Source organism: Equus przewalskii, chromosome 10 (assembly GCF_037783145.1).
Source record: "Equus przewalskii isolate Varuska chromosome 10, EquPr2, whole genome shotgun sequence".
NCBI classification, from domain to species: Eukaryota; Metazoa; Chordata; class Mammalia; order Perissodactyla; family Equidae; genus Equus; species Equus przewalskii.
Genome location: NC_091840.1, coordinates 2,343,180 through 2,358,380, shown reverse-complemented (window position 1 = coordinate 2,358,380; position 15,201 = coordinate 2,343,180). Strand labels below are relative to the sequence as shown.

General features: G+C 43.3%; 1 protein-coding gene across 23 annotated transcripts in view; it reads left to right on the top strand.

The window, feature by feature from the left end:
• The window catches only part of RPTOR (regulatory associated protein of MTOR complex 1), a 404,605-nt gene that overhangs the window by 158,513 nt on the left and 230,891 nt on the right, over window positions 1-15,201 (top strand). For all 23 annotated transcript variants that reach the window (XR_011523252.1, XR_011523251.1, XM_008514448.2 and 20 more), the window contains one exon: window positions 3,445-3,603. Coding sequence is in view for 21 of the 23 variants with exons in the window: in XM_008514448.2 (XP_008512670.1) it covers window positions 3,445-3,603 (159 nt within the window). In the remaining 2 variants the exon portion in view is untranslated. The remainder of the gene's footprint in view (window positions 1-3,444; window positions 3,604-15,201) is intronic.

Here is a 15,201-nt window from a genome sequence, read left to right as displayed (position 1 = left end):
ACTAGTTGCTAATAACCAAGCATGTTGTGAGGCCGTGGAAAGGATAGATATAAAAATCAAGACTGGCCTGACAGGTGCACACTGCATTGCACACCGTGTCTGTCCTCATGGAGTTTACGGTCTCAGTAGGACTGGAGCAGCTGCACATGAACATGTGACGAACAGTGTAAGTTGGTTCAGAGAAAGAGAAGATTAGTCATGCTGAAGGGGTCCAGGAAGGAATTCTGCACAAGGGCTGGGAGTTGAACTGGTGCTTACAGAACACGTGCTTCAGGCCGAGATGCCAACCTGGAAGGAGCAGGGACACCACTGCCGCCTGGGCCAGGCATTGGCTCTGAGCTGCTCTGAGCGCTCCTGTGTCCTCAGCCCCTACTTCCCCATGGACCCCGTCTCCCTGAGGGCCAGCACTGCTCTGAGAGCCCCCTGTGGCTGCTCGTAGCCCCTCTGCCAGTGTCACATTTGTGTGCATTGCCTCCACGACAAAAATGAATTTGAAAACCTTGCATTGCATGTTAGCTTTCCTGAGCCTCCTGTGACACTGTTTACTTAGGAGTAGCATTCTGGCCGGTGTGGAGGAAACGCTGGGAGGGAAGACCGCTTTGCTAGGCCCTAGCCTGCTATGTCTGCACAGGTTCTAAAATTGTCCTGCAATAGGATGGGGTTGCTGTCCTTGGGTTAGTTTGCTTACAGGTGCAGAAAATGGCAGGAGTCTGGAAACACTTTGTTTTTGAATTTCGTCATTCTGCAACTTTCATATTCACACATCTACTGATAACTTTCAGAGTCCAGGATACAGTATATCACCAAGGGTTTTATGTTGTCATAAATCACATTGTTGGAATATATTTAATTAGATGAGAGCAAAGGTTGTATCTCCTCCGTGGCGGGACTGATACTGTGTGCATTGGGCCACATTCTCCTGCTGGTCTTCTCACGTGCAACTCTTCGTTTCCCTTAGAAAGGGGAGGAAAGCTTTCTTAAACATAAGCAGGGTGTCGTTCTTAGGCCTCCTCATGTCTGCTTTTCATCTCTGCTCCTTTCTCCTCGCTGCTCTTCTTTTGAAACATCAGCTGGTGCTCACTGAGCACACACTGTGTGCCAAGCCCTGTGGGAGGTGCCGGTCCCGCAGTGGGAGCCGCAGCCCGAGGCTCTTCACTGCACGTGTTCCTCCTTCTCACCAGTGTTTCTCTTCAGGTGGTATCAGGGCATTGTGTTCAATTTTTTTTTTTTTTTTTGAGGAAGATTAGCCCTGAGCTAACATCTGCTGCCAATCCTCCTCTTTTTTTGCTGAGGAAGACTGGCCCGGAACTAACATCCATGCCCATCTTCATCTGTTTTATATGTGAGACACCTGCCACAGCTAAGCAGTGCTTAGGCCCACACCTGGGATCTGAACCGGCAAACCCTGGGCCACTGAAGCAGAATGTGTGAACTTAACTGGTGTGCCACCTGGCTGGCCCATGTTAATTTTTTTATTTAGCTTTGTAAATAATGTTTTAAAAGTGTATCAAAGTAATAAACACATAGATTATGTTTTAAAAATCAAAACATAATCCCCACCTAGAGGCAAACTCTTAGCTGTGTTTTTCTATTAGGTATAACCATCCATATTTTATTTATTTATTTATGTTGCTGAGGAAGATTAGCCCTGAGCTAACATCTGTGCTAGTCTTCCTCCACTTTATATGTGGGTCACTGCCACACTGTGGCCTGTCAGTGGTATAGGTCTGCACCTGGGATCCAAACCCGTGAACCCCGGCCACCAAAGCGGAGTGTGCCAAACTTAACCACTATGCCATGGTGCTGGCCCCTTTTAGAGCTTTTATACATGTTGCTTCCACTCCTCCATCCAGTATGGTTATAGATTTACTTTTTTAGTTCTTTTTATTGTGAATTTACCATTAAATGTTCTTTGCAACCAGACAAAGAGAAATGAATACAAAGTGGAAGGACTCCTCTGATGAGCCCCACATCCCCACTGCCCAGCTTCAGCATCCTTGCCACATGGCCTTGTCTCTGCACTGGCCTGCCCTCCTCGCTCAGGGTATCTTGAAGTTTGCACAGGTTCTAATGAAATAAAACCAGCATTCTTAATATTCTGACTATTAAACTATGACTATTTACATGACTATGTAAACATTGTTCACCAGAAAGCCAGGAAATGTATTTGGACCTAATTCTGGACTCTGTGTAGGGGCTGCCTGGCCTGCTGCTCTCTTGGGCCCTGAGCTCACCATTTGAATTAGCAAGAGTCCAGAGGAGGCCTGGGCGCCCGGGAGGACTAGGGCCTGTGGTTTTCCTTTTTTAGTGTTTTCCCGGCTGTCCTTGGGTGTTGGTTTTTCCGTGTGAACTTCAGTAGCAACTTGTCTAACTCCATAAAATAGTTGGTCATATTTATTGGGCGTGCACTGACTTTGTCAGTTAACGTGTGGAGAACAGGTATCTTAAGATGTTGATGCATCTACCCCAGCAGGGAGCATCTTCCTACATTTCAAGTTTACTTCCAAGTTTTTTTAAAACTCTCCTTCTCTGGGTTTTGTACATTTCTTTTTTTGTTTATTCCTGTGTGTTTCATCTTCTTTGTTGCTATGTAAGTGGAGGTCCTTACATTCATGTCCTCTAAGCATTTACTGTTTGTATATATAAAGGCTATTGATTTTTGTGTGTTAATTTTAGGTCCTGCTAATTCAGTGAATTCTTTGCATCCATCGGCAAGGGTCCAGGCAGAAGTAGGTGGGAGCAGATTTAAGTAGGGCGAATATGATGGAGCTAAAGAGGGCAGCTTGTTTCCTTACTCTGTTTGTTTTTTTTTTTTTTTTTTTTACCTATAATGCTTTTGCTGTGTTTTGTCACAGGTTCCTGTACTTAAGTAAATTGTGTCTTCCATGTTCCAGATAGTTGTGTTTTTTTGTGTGCTGAGGAAGATTTGCCCTGAGCTAACATCTGTTGCTAGTCTTCCTCTTTGTTATTCCTTTTTTTTTTTTGTGAGCTTCTGTCACAGCATGGCCACTGACAGACCAGTGGTGTAGGTCTGTGCCTGGGAACCAAACCTGGGCTGCTGAAGTGGAGCACACCAAACTTAACCACTAGGCCACCAGGGCTGGCCCTTCCAGATAGTTTTTTCAATAGGATTCAGTGTTTCTGAGAAATAGTTTTGATATCACAGGGGCACTGCCTTTTGCTTAGTGTTCCCAAGTGACCATGTGACCATGTTATCGCAAGTGATTTTCATAGTAGTTCTCAATAAATGTTTATTGAATAGATGAATTTTCACAACCACCCTGTGAGGTGGTCATTATCCCAGTTTATAGATGGAGAGACTTGGGGTCACTTGTCCAGGGCCAGGCAGCTATTAAATGCAAACTCAGAGTAAGGAATGGAGTATGTACTCCAGGTATTCCCATGAATCCATTATAAGTTTCTTGTTTTTTTCTCCTGTGACAGGCCCGGTACAAGCAGAGCCTCGATCCAACTGTGGATGAAGTGAAGAAGCTTTGCACATCGTTACGCCGAAACGCCAAGGAGGAGCGGGTTCTCTTCCACTACAATGGCCACGGGGTGCCCCGGCCCACAGTGAATGGGGAGATCTGGGTCTTCAACAAGGTGGGCGTGCCGTGGAGGCTCCTGTGAACCAAATCCATTTCTCTTTCTGCGAAAAAGTGTGTGCGGTTTTGGTGGTCAGCTGCAGATTCTCTTCCTCGGTAGCTTGAATTGGAACATTGATGTTGAATCCGTTTCCACAATCCCAAAGGCAGGACGATTGAATAGGACAATGGGCCAGTTATCTGGTGGGAAGTTTTGGAATCATTTCTGTTTCAGTGATAACAATTGAAAAATAATCAGGCATAGGAGTTGTTTCTGTTGTAAAATATGTTAACGAAATGACTGCCTAGAAAGTCATGAGGTGTGGGGTCTGTGATTTATTTTTCCCTCCATGAGGATATGAGTTCTTATAGTTCTTTGAGGAAAGACCTCAAGATTAGCAGCCTTCTAGTTTGAACAATTGCAAGATTTCTGAATTCAGTTAGAATCTTCCTTTGAGGATCAGCGATTTTCCTCGGGAATAAAATAGCATAGGTATTCCAAAGAGCTGACACCAAGGACCCTGCAGACAGCCTCAGCTCTGCCCTCTCCAGGGTCGACATTGCTGGCCTCTTGCAGTTCCTTCATCAAAAGACTGTGGGTGAAAGTGAGGGGTAGGTGACACCCCTTCCGCCATCTTCCTGAGCTGTGTGTGCTGAGTTTCATCCTCTGTCCTCAGTGCAGGAACTTTGGCCCCCTGAGAGCAGCCAGGCCGCACTGCTCTTATCATCTTCTTCATGAAAGCCTCTACCTGGGGGTGCGCAGTGCTCAGCCTGTGTGGCCACTCCCTACGTCCTTAACCTTGTACACAAGGGTGTTGATTCTGGGATGCAACCAGCTCGAGTTCAGATCTCAGCCATACTGCTTTATTAGCTCTAGGACCTTGGACGAATGGGTGACTTCCTGGACTTCTGTTTCCTTACTATGGAAGCTGCTTCACAGTGTTGTGGTTAGGATTAAAAGAGGTGGAACATATAAAGTACCTAACAAACCACTCGACTGCCGGCTGTCCCATTTTCTCTGCTCCTCTCTGGCACAGGTGGCCACGCAGTGTAGGCAGCTGAAACAATTGGAGTGGCCTAGAGGAAAAGGCGTGTAGACAGGTCCAGACCCAGCTCCTGCCTCAGGGCTAATGCTGCCTCTTCCTTGGATGTATCTAGTAACAACTTAATCTTAATTGTTTTTATTTCATAGTGGATAGATTCAAATCTATAATTATAGAAAAAGTAGAATGTAAAGAAACACGATATAACAAACTGCCAGATACCCAGCAGCCACTTCAGAAAATGACCTTTTGGAGTCTCTGTGTGCCCTCCTCAGTCTCACCCCTGTCTCTACCCTCCCCCACAAGATAAGAGGCCCAATGAGTTTTGAGTTTGTCACCACCTTCCTTTCCTTTAGAGCGCCGCCTGTGTGGCTCTCAGCCCCGTGGGGATTGGCTGTTTCTAGTGACGAGAGGGAGATCGTGGTGCACATGCTCTTCCTGCTCAGAATTACGTGGGGGATCTGTCCCCACTGCTGCTGCGCCCGTCTTCTTCCCTGGGGTCCACTGCCAGGTGTGACATGTTTCAGGACCCTCTGTGCGGATGGACGTTCGGGTTGGTTCTCGTTTTGTCCCGATCTGAACCACCTGAGTGCTTCTGTCACCCGCCCTCCTTGCCCACACTGTCGTCAGGATTTTCTGTCTGTAGGGGTTGGTGGGTGTGAAGGGATGTACGGTGGTGTCTCTCGAGTCTCCCTGCGGACTGCGAGGGTCAGGCGCCTTCTGATTGGTGTGGTGGCCGTGTGGGCTTCCTCCGCTTGAAGAGCCGTGTGCTCTCCGTTTTTCACTTGGGCTGTGTGTCTTTTTCTTATTGATTTGGAGGAATTCTTTATATTCTGGACAGTAATCCTTTATCATTTTTATGAATTGTAAATGTCTTCTCTGAATTTATGGCTTGCTGTATTGGTTGGTTTGTTTCTGTTCTCTTTACGGTGTCCCGTAGTGGACAGGAGTTCTTTATTTTGAAATGCTCAGTTTGGTCAGTCTTCCTTTAGGGCGTGGGCATTTTCTGTCTTCTTTAAGAAGACTTTCCTTATGCCAAGGTTACAAAAATATTCCACTTTATGTTCTTCCAAAAGTGTTATATTTTTGTCCATTGCATTTAGGTCTTTAATCTACCTGGAAGTGATTTTTGTACATACTGTTAAGAAGGGGTTCAATTCATTTCTTTTTCCAAATGGATTCCTGCCTGTTCCATTACCATTTAATGCCAGCTTTGAACTGAACAAGTTCGCATAGTGTGTGCGTATGTCTCTGAGCTCTCTGTTCTGTTCCATGCGTCCACCTCTGTGTAAACAGTGTCACTGGGTGCAGGTTTTCAGCGCTGCGTGGTGCTCAGGAAGGTGCACTTCCCTCTTTGTTCTTCAGAGGCGTCTCGGCTGTTCTCGGCCCTTTGATCTTCCATGAAAATCCTGAAACGACTTGTAAATCAGTGGATTAATGAGGGGGGACTCAATATCTTGACACTGTTGAGTCTTCCAGACTTTGCTCTTTTTAGTGTCTGTCAATGGTATTTTATAATTTCATAAAGGTTTGTATAATTTGTTAGATATATTCTTAGATACTTTATATTTTTTGATGTTGTTGTAAATGTTTACTAGAAAAATTATATTTTATAAGTTTTTACCAAGGTGTATGAAAAGGCAGTTGACTTTTGTACATTTATTTTATATCTACTAATTTTGCTACTGTCTCTTGTTGATTCTAATAGTTTATCTGTACATACGTTTAGATTTTCTCAATAGGCTGTCGCGTCATCGGCAGAGATGGCCGTTGTCTTTCTTTCCCTCCAGGCTTGCGCCTTTGATTGTTGTTCTCTCTCACTGTGCTGGCTAACTCCTCCCAAGGAGTGACGTCCCGACTGGGGAGTCTCTTTCAGTCCTCATTTCCAAGGGAGTGCTTTAAAAAGAAGAAAAGATAAGAAAGTCCCTTATCAGATTAGAAAATGACCTTCTATTCCTAGTTTATTTTTTTAAAATCGTGAATAGATGTTGCATTTTTGTAAGTCATTATGTATGTGTGTATGTGTGTGGGTAAGATGATCATATGATTTTTCTCCTTTAAACTGGCAGTGCATTGAAGGATACGTGATTTTCTAATATGAAGTACACCTTTCATTTGTAAGGTAGCCCACAAACGTGTCATTATGAATTATCTGTTTCATGCAGGGTTTAGTTTGGTTTGTTGGTATTTTGTTTAATATTTTTACATCAGTGTTCATGAGTGAGATTGGCTTGTGATTGTTCTTTCTCTTGCCAGCTTTGCATAAGCAGTATAACTGTGGCCTTAGAAAATAGGTTGAGGCAATGTTGCTTTTTAGATACACTGGGATAGTTTTTGTGAGATTTGAAATATGTGTTGTCTGAATATTTGGTGGAATACAGACAAAGCTGTCTGGCTGACATTTTGTTTGTGGAGAGATCTTTGACTACTGACTTCGTTTCTTTTATTGGTAAAGGGCTATTTGGATTTTCTATTTCTTCTTGAGCCAGCTTTGCTGACTTACTTTTGTAGGAATTTGTCCATTTCAGCTTATTCAAATTTGTTGATGAAAAGTGGCTCACAATGTTCTGTTGTTAATTTATCGAAGTCTGGGTTAGTGATGTTTCCTTTTTCGTTCTTGATGCTGACAGTTGATGTCTTTTTTTCTTCTTAATCTCTGTTACCAGAGGTTGCTGTACATTTCATTAGCCTTTTCAAAGAATCAACATTCAACTTTGTTGATCCTCCAGCAGGGTTGAAAGAACAGTAGAAGGAATACTTTTATACAATCATCCACTGCATAACGACGTTTCGGTCAAAGATAGACAGACCGTATATTCGACAGTGCTCCCGTAAGATCAGTACCACACAGCCTAGATGTGTAGTAGGCTGTACCATCTAGGTTTGTGTAAGTACACTCTGTGATGTTTGCACAATGACAGCATCGCCTAATGGTGCATTTCTCAGAACGTGTCCCTGTCATTAAGCAACGCACGACTGTGCTTTTCTCCTGTATTCAGCAGTTAGCACTTTGCCACATTTGCTTTATGGATTTGGAGTTTAGCCCTTCTAGTTAGGTGCATAGTGGTATCTCATTGTTGTTTTAATCTGCACTTCCTTAATAACCTGTGACGTTGAGCATCTTCTCATATGCTTATTTGCCATCTGTATGATTTTCTTTGGTGGGCTGTCCATATCTTTTGCCCACTTTTAAATAGGGTTATTTGTTTTCTTACTCAGTTTTAAGAGTTCTTTTTATATTTTAGATACAAGTCTTTTATCAGATATGTGTTTTGTGAATACTTTCTCCCAGTCTGTGACTTGTGTTTTCATTCACTGAACAGTGGGCATTGACTTTTTTTTTTTTTTTTTGAGGGAGATTAGCCCTGAACTAACATCTGCTGCTAATCCTCCTCTTTTTGCTAAGGAAGACTGGCCCTGAACTAACATCTGTGTCCATCTTCCTCTACTATATATGTGGGACACCTGCCACAGCATGGTTTGATAAGCAGTGCTGTGTCTGCGCCTGGGATCCAAACTGGTGAACCCTGGGCCACCTAAGTGGAGCACGTGGACTCAACTGGGCCAGCCCTGGCACTGACTTTTTGAAGAGTTTAGATCAGTTATCTATCCTCTAGAATGTCCCACATTCTGGTTTAATTTCTTTGTTTTTTCATGAGTTTATATAAGACTGGATAAAAAGCAAGGTCAAACTTTGTGCTGTCCACGAGAGATGCACTTTAAATATAAAGACATAAAGGTTGAATGTAAAAAGATATACCATGCAAATACTACTAGTTGTAAGAGAGCTGGAGTGGCCATATTATTAACCAGAAAATAGACTTCAAGACAAGGAGTTTTGCCAGAAATGAAGAGGGACAGTTCATAGTGACAGACAGGTCAGGTCATCAGGAAGATGTAAACCATCCTGAATGTGTATACACTTAATATGAGAGTTCTCAGTACATAAATCAACATTGCCAGAACCGAAGGGAGAAAGAAACAAATCCGTAATTCTAGTTGGAGATTTGAATAACAGTCTGTCAGTAATTGCTAGATTAAAACTGAACTTAAAATTGATAATTAAAAACTTTGTCACAAAGAAAACTCCAGACATAGTATATTTTTTCTAGAAAAAAAAAATCAGTTACTTTACAAAAGACCAGACCAATACCATCGATCGCTCTGACTCAGTTACCATAGAACACTCCTCCGACAACCGCAGGACACACGTCCCCAGGTGCAGGCGAGCGCTCGCCAAGACGGGCCATGGCGGGGCCATAAAAACGTCTCAGTGAAGTCGGAAGGATTGGAATCAAGCAGAGTGTATTCTCCGACACGGAACTGAAATGGTAGGAAATCTGAAAAATCCTCAAATATTTGAAAATCAAATAACACGTCTCAAAAAGGATATCACAAGGGAAAAAAACATAACATGAACTAAACAATAATGAAAATATGGCTTGTCGAAATTGGTAGGCTACACCTAGAGAGGTGCTTACATGGAAATGTATAGCCTTAAATCCTCATACGGAAGGGAAGGGAGGTTTAACATTTAAATCTAAATTTCTACCTTTAGAAACGAGAAAATGGTGAGCAAACTCAAAGTAAGTAGAAGGAAAGAAATAGAGTACAAATCAGTAAAATAGAGCACAGGCAATAGAGAAAGTTAACATAGCTAAAATGTGGTATTTTTGAAAAGATCTATAAAATTGACAAGTCTCTAGCTAGATAGATCACGAGAAAAGAGAAGACATAATCAATCAATATTTAGGAATGGAAAAAGGGATATCATCACATATGCTATAGACGTTGAAAAGATAGGAAATGTTAATAATTTTATACCAGTAAACTTAACAACTTAAATTGGATGGAAAATGCCTTAAAAAATGCAACCTACCAAAAGTGACCCAAAATGGAATAGAAAATCTGAATTGCCCTAAATCAATCAAAGAAATTGAACTCGTAGAGAAAAATCTTCTTACACGTTGACTCATGGATGAATGGAGATTTTTATTGAAATGTCATCACATCATGAAACGTTTCCTGATCAGTCTGTGTACACTGCTAAATCATAGATGGAAGAAAAAGGGTTTGGGAAGTGTTATTCATAATGCATAAAAAGTACAGTGACACCAAAGCTGCACTGTGGATGTCCTCTGTTTGCATGGCACACTTGCACTGTCTACACCACGGGTTCTCAAGGTTTGGGTCCCAGACCCAGCAGCAGCTTCTCGGAACTTAGAAGAAAGGCAGATTATTAGACGCCTCCAAGACTGCAGAAGCCTGTTGTGGGAGGGGCCTGAGATCTGCCTTTCCAGGCCATCCTGATGCACACTCAGTTGGGGACTTCTGAGAAATCAGTTAAGATATGGTCTAAGGGTTTATATCTCTTAGCATCAAGGAAATAACATGGTTTAAAAACTGAAGCTCTTAGACAGTCCAAAGTTTTCTAGCATTTCTCTTGAAGAAACAGCGTTTTTACTGATAGTCTTCACTATTGTAAGCAAACAAAATAAAATTCTCAGAAAGGAAAGGTCAAGTTTACAATAAAATTAAGAGCTTTTGTTTTGGATCCTGCTGCATTCTCAGTGTGGATAAGGTAACGATTATAACAAATGATAAATCTGCTCTGGCACAAATAGTGCTTTTAAAAAGTCACAAATATATCTTTTTGATAATAGCACATTGAAAAACCTTTATGATGCATCTTTGAACAGAATCAGTAATGAGCTATATACTAAACCAGAGTAAGAGGCATCCGTTTGATAGTGAGATGCAGTTTTAAAAAACCAATAAATTCTATTATTTAAATGACATTTATTTAGAATTACTCATGGAGTAAAAAATTATTTAACTGGAATAAAGGAAAGGCGTGAGAAGTATCAACAAGACCAATAAAGGGACTGAAAGTTTGCTCGTGCTGTTCGGACGGACGGACATACGTCTGGCATCGCTCGTGGCCACATGTGGCTCACAAGCACCGCTCCCCTGTACTTCCCATTGCTGGGCCATCACCTCCTGCTCCCGGCTGACGTGTGTTCAGACAACACGCTTTGGAAGGCAAGTGAATCTTCTGCCAGCCCACACGCCTCTTGTCTCTTCAGAGAACAGCCGCGTGCATCACCTTTGCAGTCCAGGGAAAGCCGGGGTGACGCATCCAAGTGTACCTGCAGTCCCTGTCTGTGAGGCGACAAGGAAGCCTGCGTCCTTAAGGGGCTCACAGGAAACCCCTCAGGAGGATGCCATTTTAACTTGGCCCGGAATTCCGACTCACATGCCGAGTTCTTTGGCAGAAGGCATGCTCAGAACCTTCTCGGAAGCGGGGCATTGCTTCTTAGAGGTGGGCTGCGTTACCTGAAGACAAAGTGCCCTCCTTTTGCAGCTCCTGTCGCGGTGCTCTGCGGCCTCTGTGGTTAACTCAGCCTGCAAGGACAGTCTGATGGAGAAAGTGGGCTTTTTATTTTGATGTTTAATATAACCTGACAGATAAAGTGGATTGTAATGAATAAATTATCTAAAACCTATTTCTGTTTCTTTCTTTGAAATGAAAACATGGCCTTGAATATATTTTTTTCAAGAAAAAGAAGAGATACTTTGATTAGGAATTCTCTGTACTTGTAATTTTTGGTGAGGGAAAGCCAAACTGTTGCCTGAAACGCTCTAGGGTATTTCAGGTGGCCTTTGGTGCACACGGGGGGCTTCTGAATTTTCCAGCTTGCAGAGGTTGGCTCAGCTGAGGCGTCACAGGCGTGTTCCGCGGATGAAGAGACAGGTACACTTTGCATGTTGTTTCCGTCCGCCGCCCCTGCGTCTGCAGGCTCTTCCCTGCAGCACCAAGGCTGGAATTCTGTGGGCTGCCTTTGCAGGATTGCAGGGCCGTAATTCTGTCCTGAAGCTTGACAGACTCCCCGGGATCTTTCTGAGATGCGAAATGAGATCTAAAGTTCTCAAAGGTCATTTTCCTCAGGGTGGTTTAGTATTGTTGATTTTGTGTTCCCTCTGGGATACAGATTTCCAGGCTGTTTCTGTCTTACTAAACTTACCACGTACAACTAATGCTTCCAGTGAAATGGTGTCTCCTCAAAGGCAGGGGAGAGCCCCCTCAGGGCACATTTGGCAGTATCCAGAGACCCTTTTGGTCATCACAGCTGGGCTAGGAGGGAGTAAGTGCTACTGGCAGGTAGTAGGTCGAGGCCAGGGATGCTGCCGAACGTCCACGGACGGCCCTCACACCGAGTGGTCGAAACTGTGGGCTGGAGGAGGCCACCGCAGAGGCGTCTGCTGCTCAGCAGGCGCTCAGGAGGCTGCCACGCCCACACTGCCTGTGGGTGTGGAGGCGCAGGGTGCGTTCAAGCCCTTCTCTGTGGTGGAGCCTCCCTGTGGGTGGGATAGGATGCAAGTCCCTCTCATAACTAAAAATAATGAAGCTAAAGACCAATTTGGAAAGTCCAAGGCTTCTTGCCCTACTGGCCCTGGGACGAGCATTAGAAAATGGAGAATGTTCTGACATCCAGTGGGACTGGGTGGCCAAGGATTCCACTTGAACCCCAGCAGTGGCCAGCGGTCACAGAGAATGGAAGGAAAAATTCTTAATGGATTTTCTAATGTATTAGTGCTTCATTATTTTAATGAACAGCATTAATTAACTTTCAGAAATATAAATAGTAACTTTTAATATTTGAGAAATATAAAAATTGAATTTCAGCTCAAAAGGCAAGATCCCAGAACGTGGTATGTTAAAATTTATTCTGTGCTTCTTTGCTGCCTTTGGGGCCTTGGGGGCCTGTGCCTAGAAGGCAGCAAAGATGGCAGCATCCACCTCTTCCTGACAGTCATGCGGATGATGTGGTGGCAGGGATGTGGTCAGAGCTGCGCCAGCTGTATTTGGATGTTCCTCACTGAGCCTAGAACATTGAGGGAGGTAAATAAACAGCAAACAGAGTGTTGCCAACATATAAAAATGCAATGGTTTCCCAGACTGGTGCTAAAATCCTTTCTCCTCTCAGTGTAGGGGTGTTCCTGCCCAGTTAAACGGTTCATTTTGGCCTTTCTCTTCCCCTAGTAGTGGGGGCTGCAAGGCAACCAGTGGGAGGGAGGTGCTGGGGGAGGCAGGAAGAGGAGCTCTTCCTTGCCGTGTCTGGGGAGATGGTTATTCATGTTCTGCTCTGTCTAATGGAGCATTTGCTGAAGGCTTTTTACTTATGCAGATGATATGTAATACCTGCTCGTTAGAAAATACTGAATGAATGTAGAACTATATGATCGTAAACCCTGGAGGTTACCCTTTTCCTCCCTCCTTTTAATAGTTTGTGTGCATTTTGTATTTTTAAAAAATACAGGTAGTTTCTATTATAAAAGATTCTGAAAGATTAATACAGAAATATTAAAAGAAATGATATGACCCCCCTCACACCCACATGCACACCTCCCCCTCCCTAGCTGGAGTGAGCAGCCCTCAGTCCCTTGGTGTGTTTTCTTTCAGTGCCAGTGTGTGACCTGGTCACGCAGCACACGCGTACTGAGTCCTCATTCTGTGTAGAGCAGTGCTCACGTGCGAGGGATGTGATGCTTCACACACACAACTTTTCTTTTCTTCCCACAAAATGGGATCATATTATATGTGATGTTCTAAAACTTGCAGTTTTAAAATCGTATGAAGCCTCTAACGTCTTTCCATGGAAATGTGTATAAATAACCGCAGTCGTGTATAGCTGCATGGTGTTTTATTATATGGACGTGTGGACCCGCTTTTGTGTAATGCTTACTTCATGTTGGATAAATTAGGACCCAGAAAAGGCTCTTAGAGTCCCGGTGGGCCATCTGGGCCTGCTGTGGCATTGACGTGCTGGAGGGCCCAGGCCCTTCCATCACACAGTTCTACTATCCCTCTGCTCTTGTCCTCTCCGTGGTCGAGGACGGCTTGCCATGTCCACCTTCCCTCCACGGGCAAAGGAAAGAGAAAAGGGTGAGCATGAGGACAGCACTTAGAATTTGGGCTCTTCGCTTCTGATCATTTCCCATTGACTAGAATTTGGCTGCGAGATCAGACTTAGCTGCAAAGACACTGGGAAATGTGCTCAGCTAACACTTCCACTGGTGAAGAAGAGGGAGAAGACAGATATTAGACCAGTAGGCTCTTCCACAGCGGCATTTAGGTAGCTTCACAGGTTTTACCAGGAAAAATATTGTACGTCCTTGTACGTGTAGTTATGTGTACAGATGCAAGTCTTTCTATAGGTTGGGCACCCAGAATTCAAAAGGGATGTACATTTAAAATATTAAAGTACTGCCAGATTGCCTTCCAAAAAAGCTTCCTTAATTTACATTCCCACTGACAGCAAACCAGTGTCCTGTGAACACAGCCTAGTCAACATGAGGTGTTGTTCACCTTTTACATTTCTTCCAAGTTGCTGGATGAAGATAGAGAGATAGATAGATAGATAGACAGACAGACACATAGATAGATGATTCTCATTGTAATTTGTATTTGCATGATTAATCAAGAGCATGAAACTCTTTCCATAATCATTGCTCATTCGTGTTTCTTCTACTGTGAACTGCCTGTTGGTGTCTTGTTTCTTGTTGTTTCCTCTTTTGTTGATCTGTAGCAGAAACTTATACATACACACACATTCTAAATATAAATCCTCCATCACGTATGTTATACCTACTTTATTCTTGGCATGTTTTTTAATGAAAATTATATAATTTTTATGTGAATTATGTTTTCCCTTAAGCCTTCTAGGTTTTGTGACTTGTTTAAGAAGGCCCACACCAAAATAAATAAAAATCTTTTATTCTGCTTTTATGTTTAGGTTTTAAATGTACCCTGAGTGTGTGTGGAGTCTGTTAGCAATAACGAATGGCTAGATTTATAGCATCGCTTTTGACTTGTTCATTCTTTCCTCACCGAGTTAAAATGCCACCTTCATTACAATTATGTATGTGACTCTATTTCTGGACTTTCTCTTCCAGTGATTTGTTGGTCTTGCCCTCCCTAATATCATCCTGTAATTGCCATAGACTTATAGTATATTTGATGTCTGGTAGTGCGAGTCCCTACTCATTATTCTCTATTAATTTTTTTTTTTTTTGCTATTCTTGTGCATTTCTCTTCTGCACCAACTTTAGAAATATCTTGTCAAATTCCATTAAAGAAAACCACTGCTGGTATTTTGATTGGGCTTGCATTGACTCTGTAGATTCATTAGGGAAGAACTGACATCTTTAGAATCCTTCAATGAGAGTTCATTGAGAACGGGCATTTCACGTGCTCTCTGGCATCATGCAATGATGAGAAATAAGCATCAGATAAGGGCAGTTCAGCAACACGAAATAGCGTAGTGTAAGTAGCATTGGTCCCCTCATGATGTCTGTGTCTGCGCTCCACACACCTGTGCTGTCAGCACGTCGACTTGTCCTGTCTGCAGCGGCACTTGCATCTGGTGCTTTGCTGTCCACGTCGGGAGAGCCTCTGCCGCCTGGCTTTCGATGCCAGCCTTCTCTGGGCCTTGTGTGGTCTTCTTGTCTTCTGCCCTTTTTCGTGTTGCGTTGTAAACAATCCCGTCAGCAACAGCAGAGGCGGTGTTTGC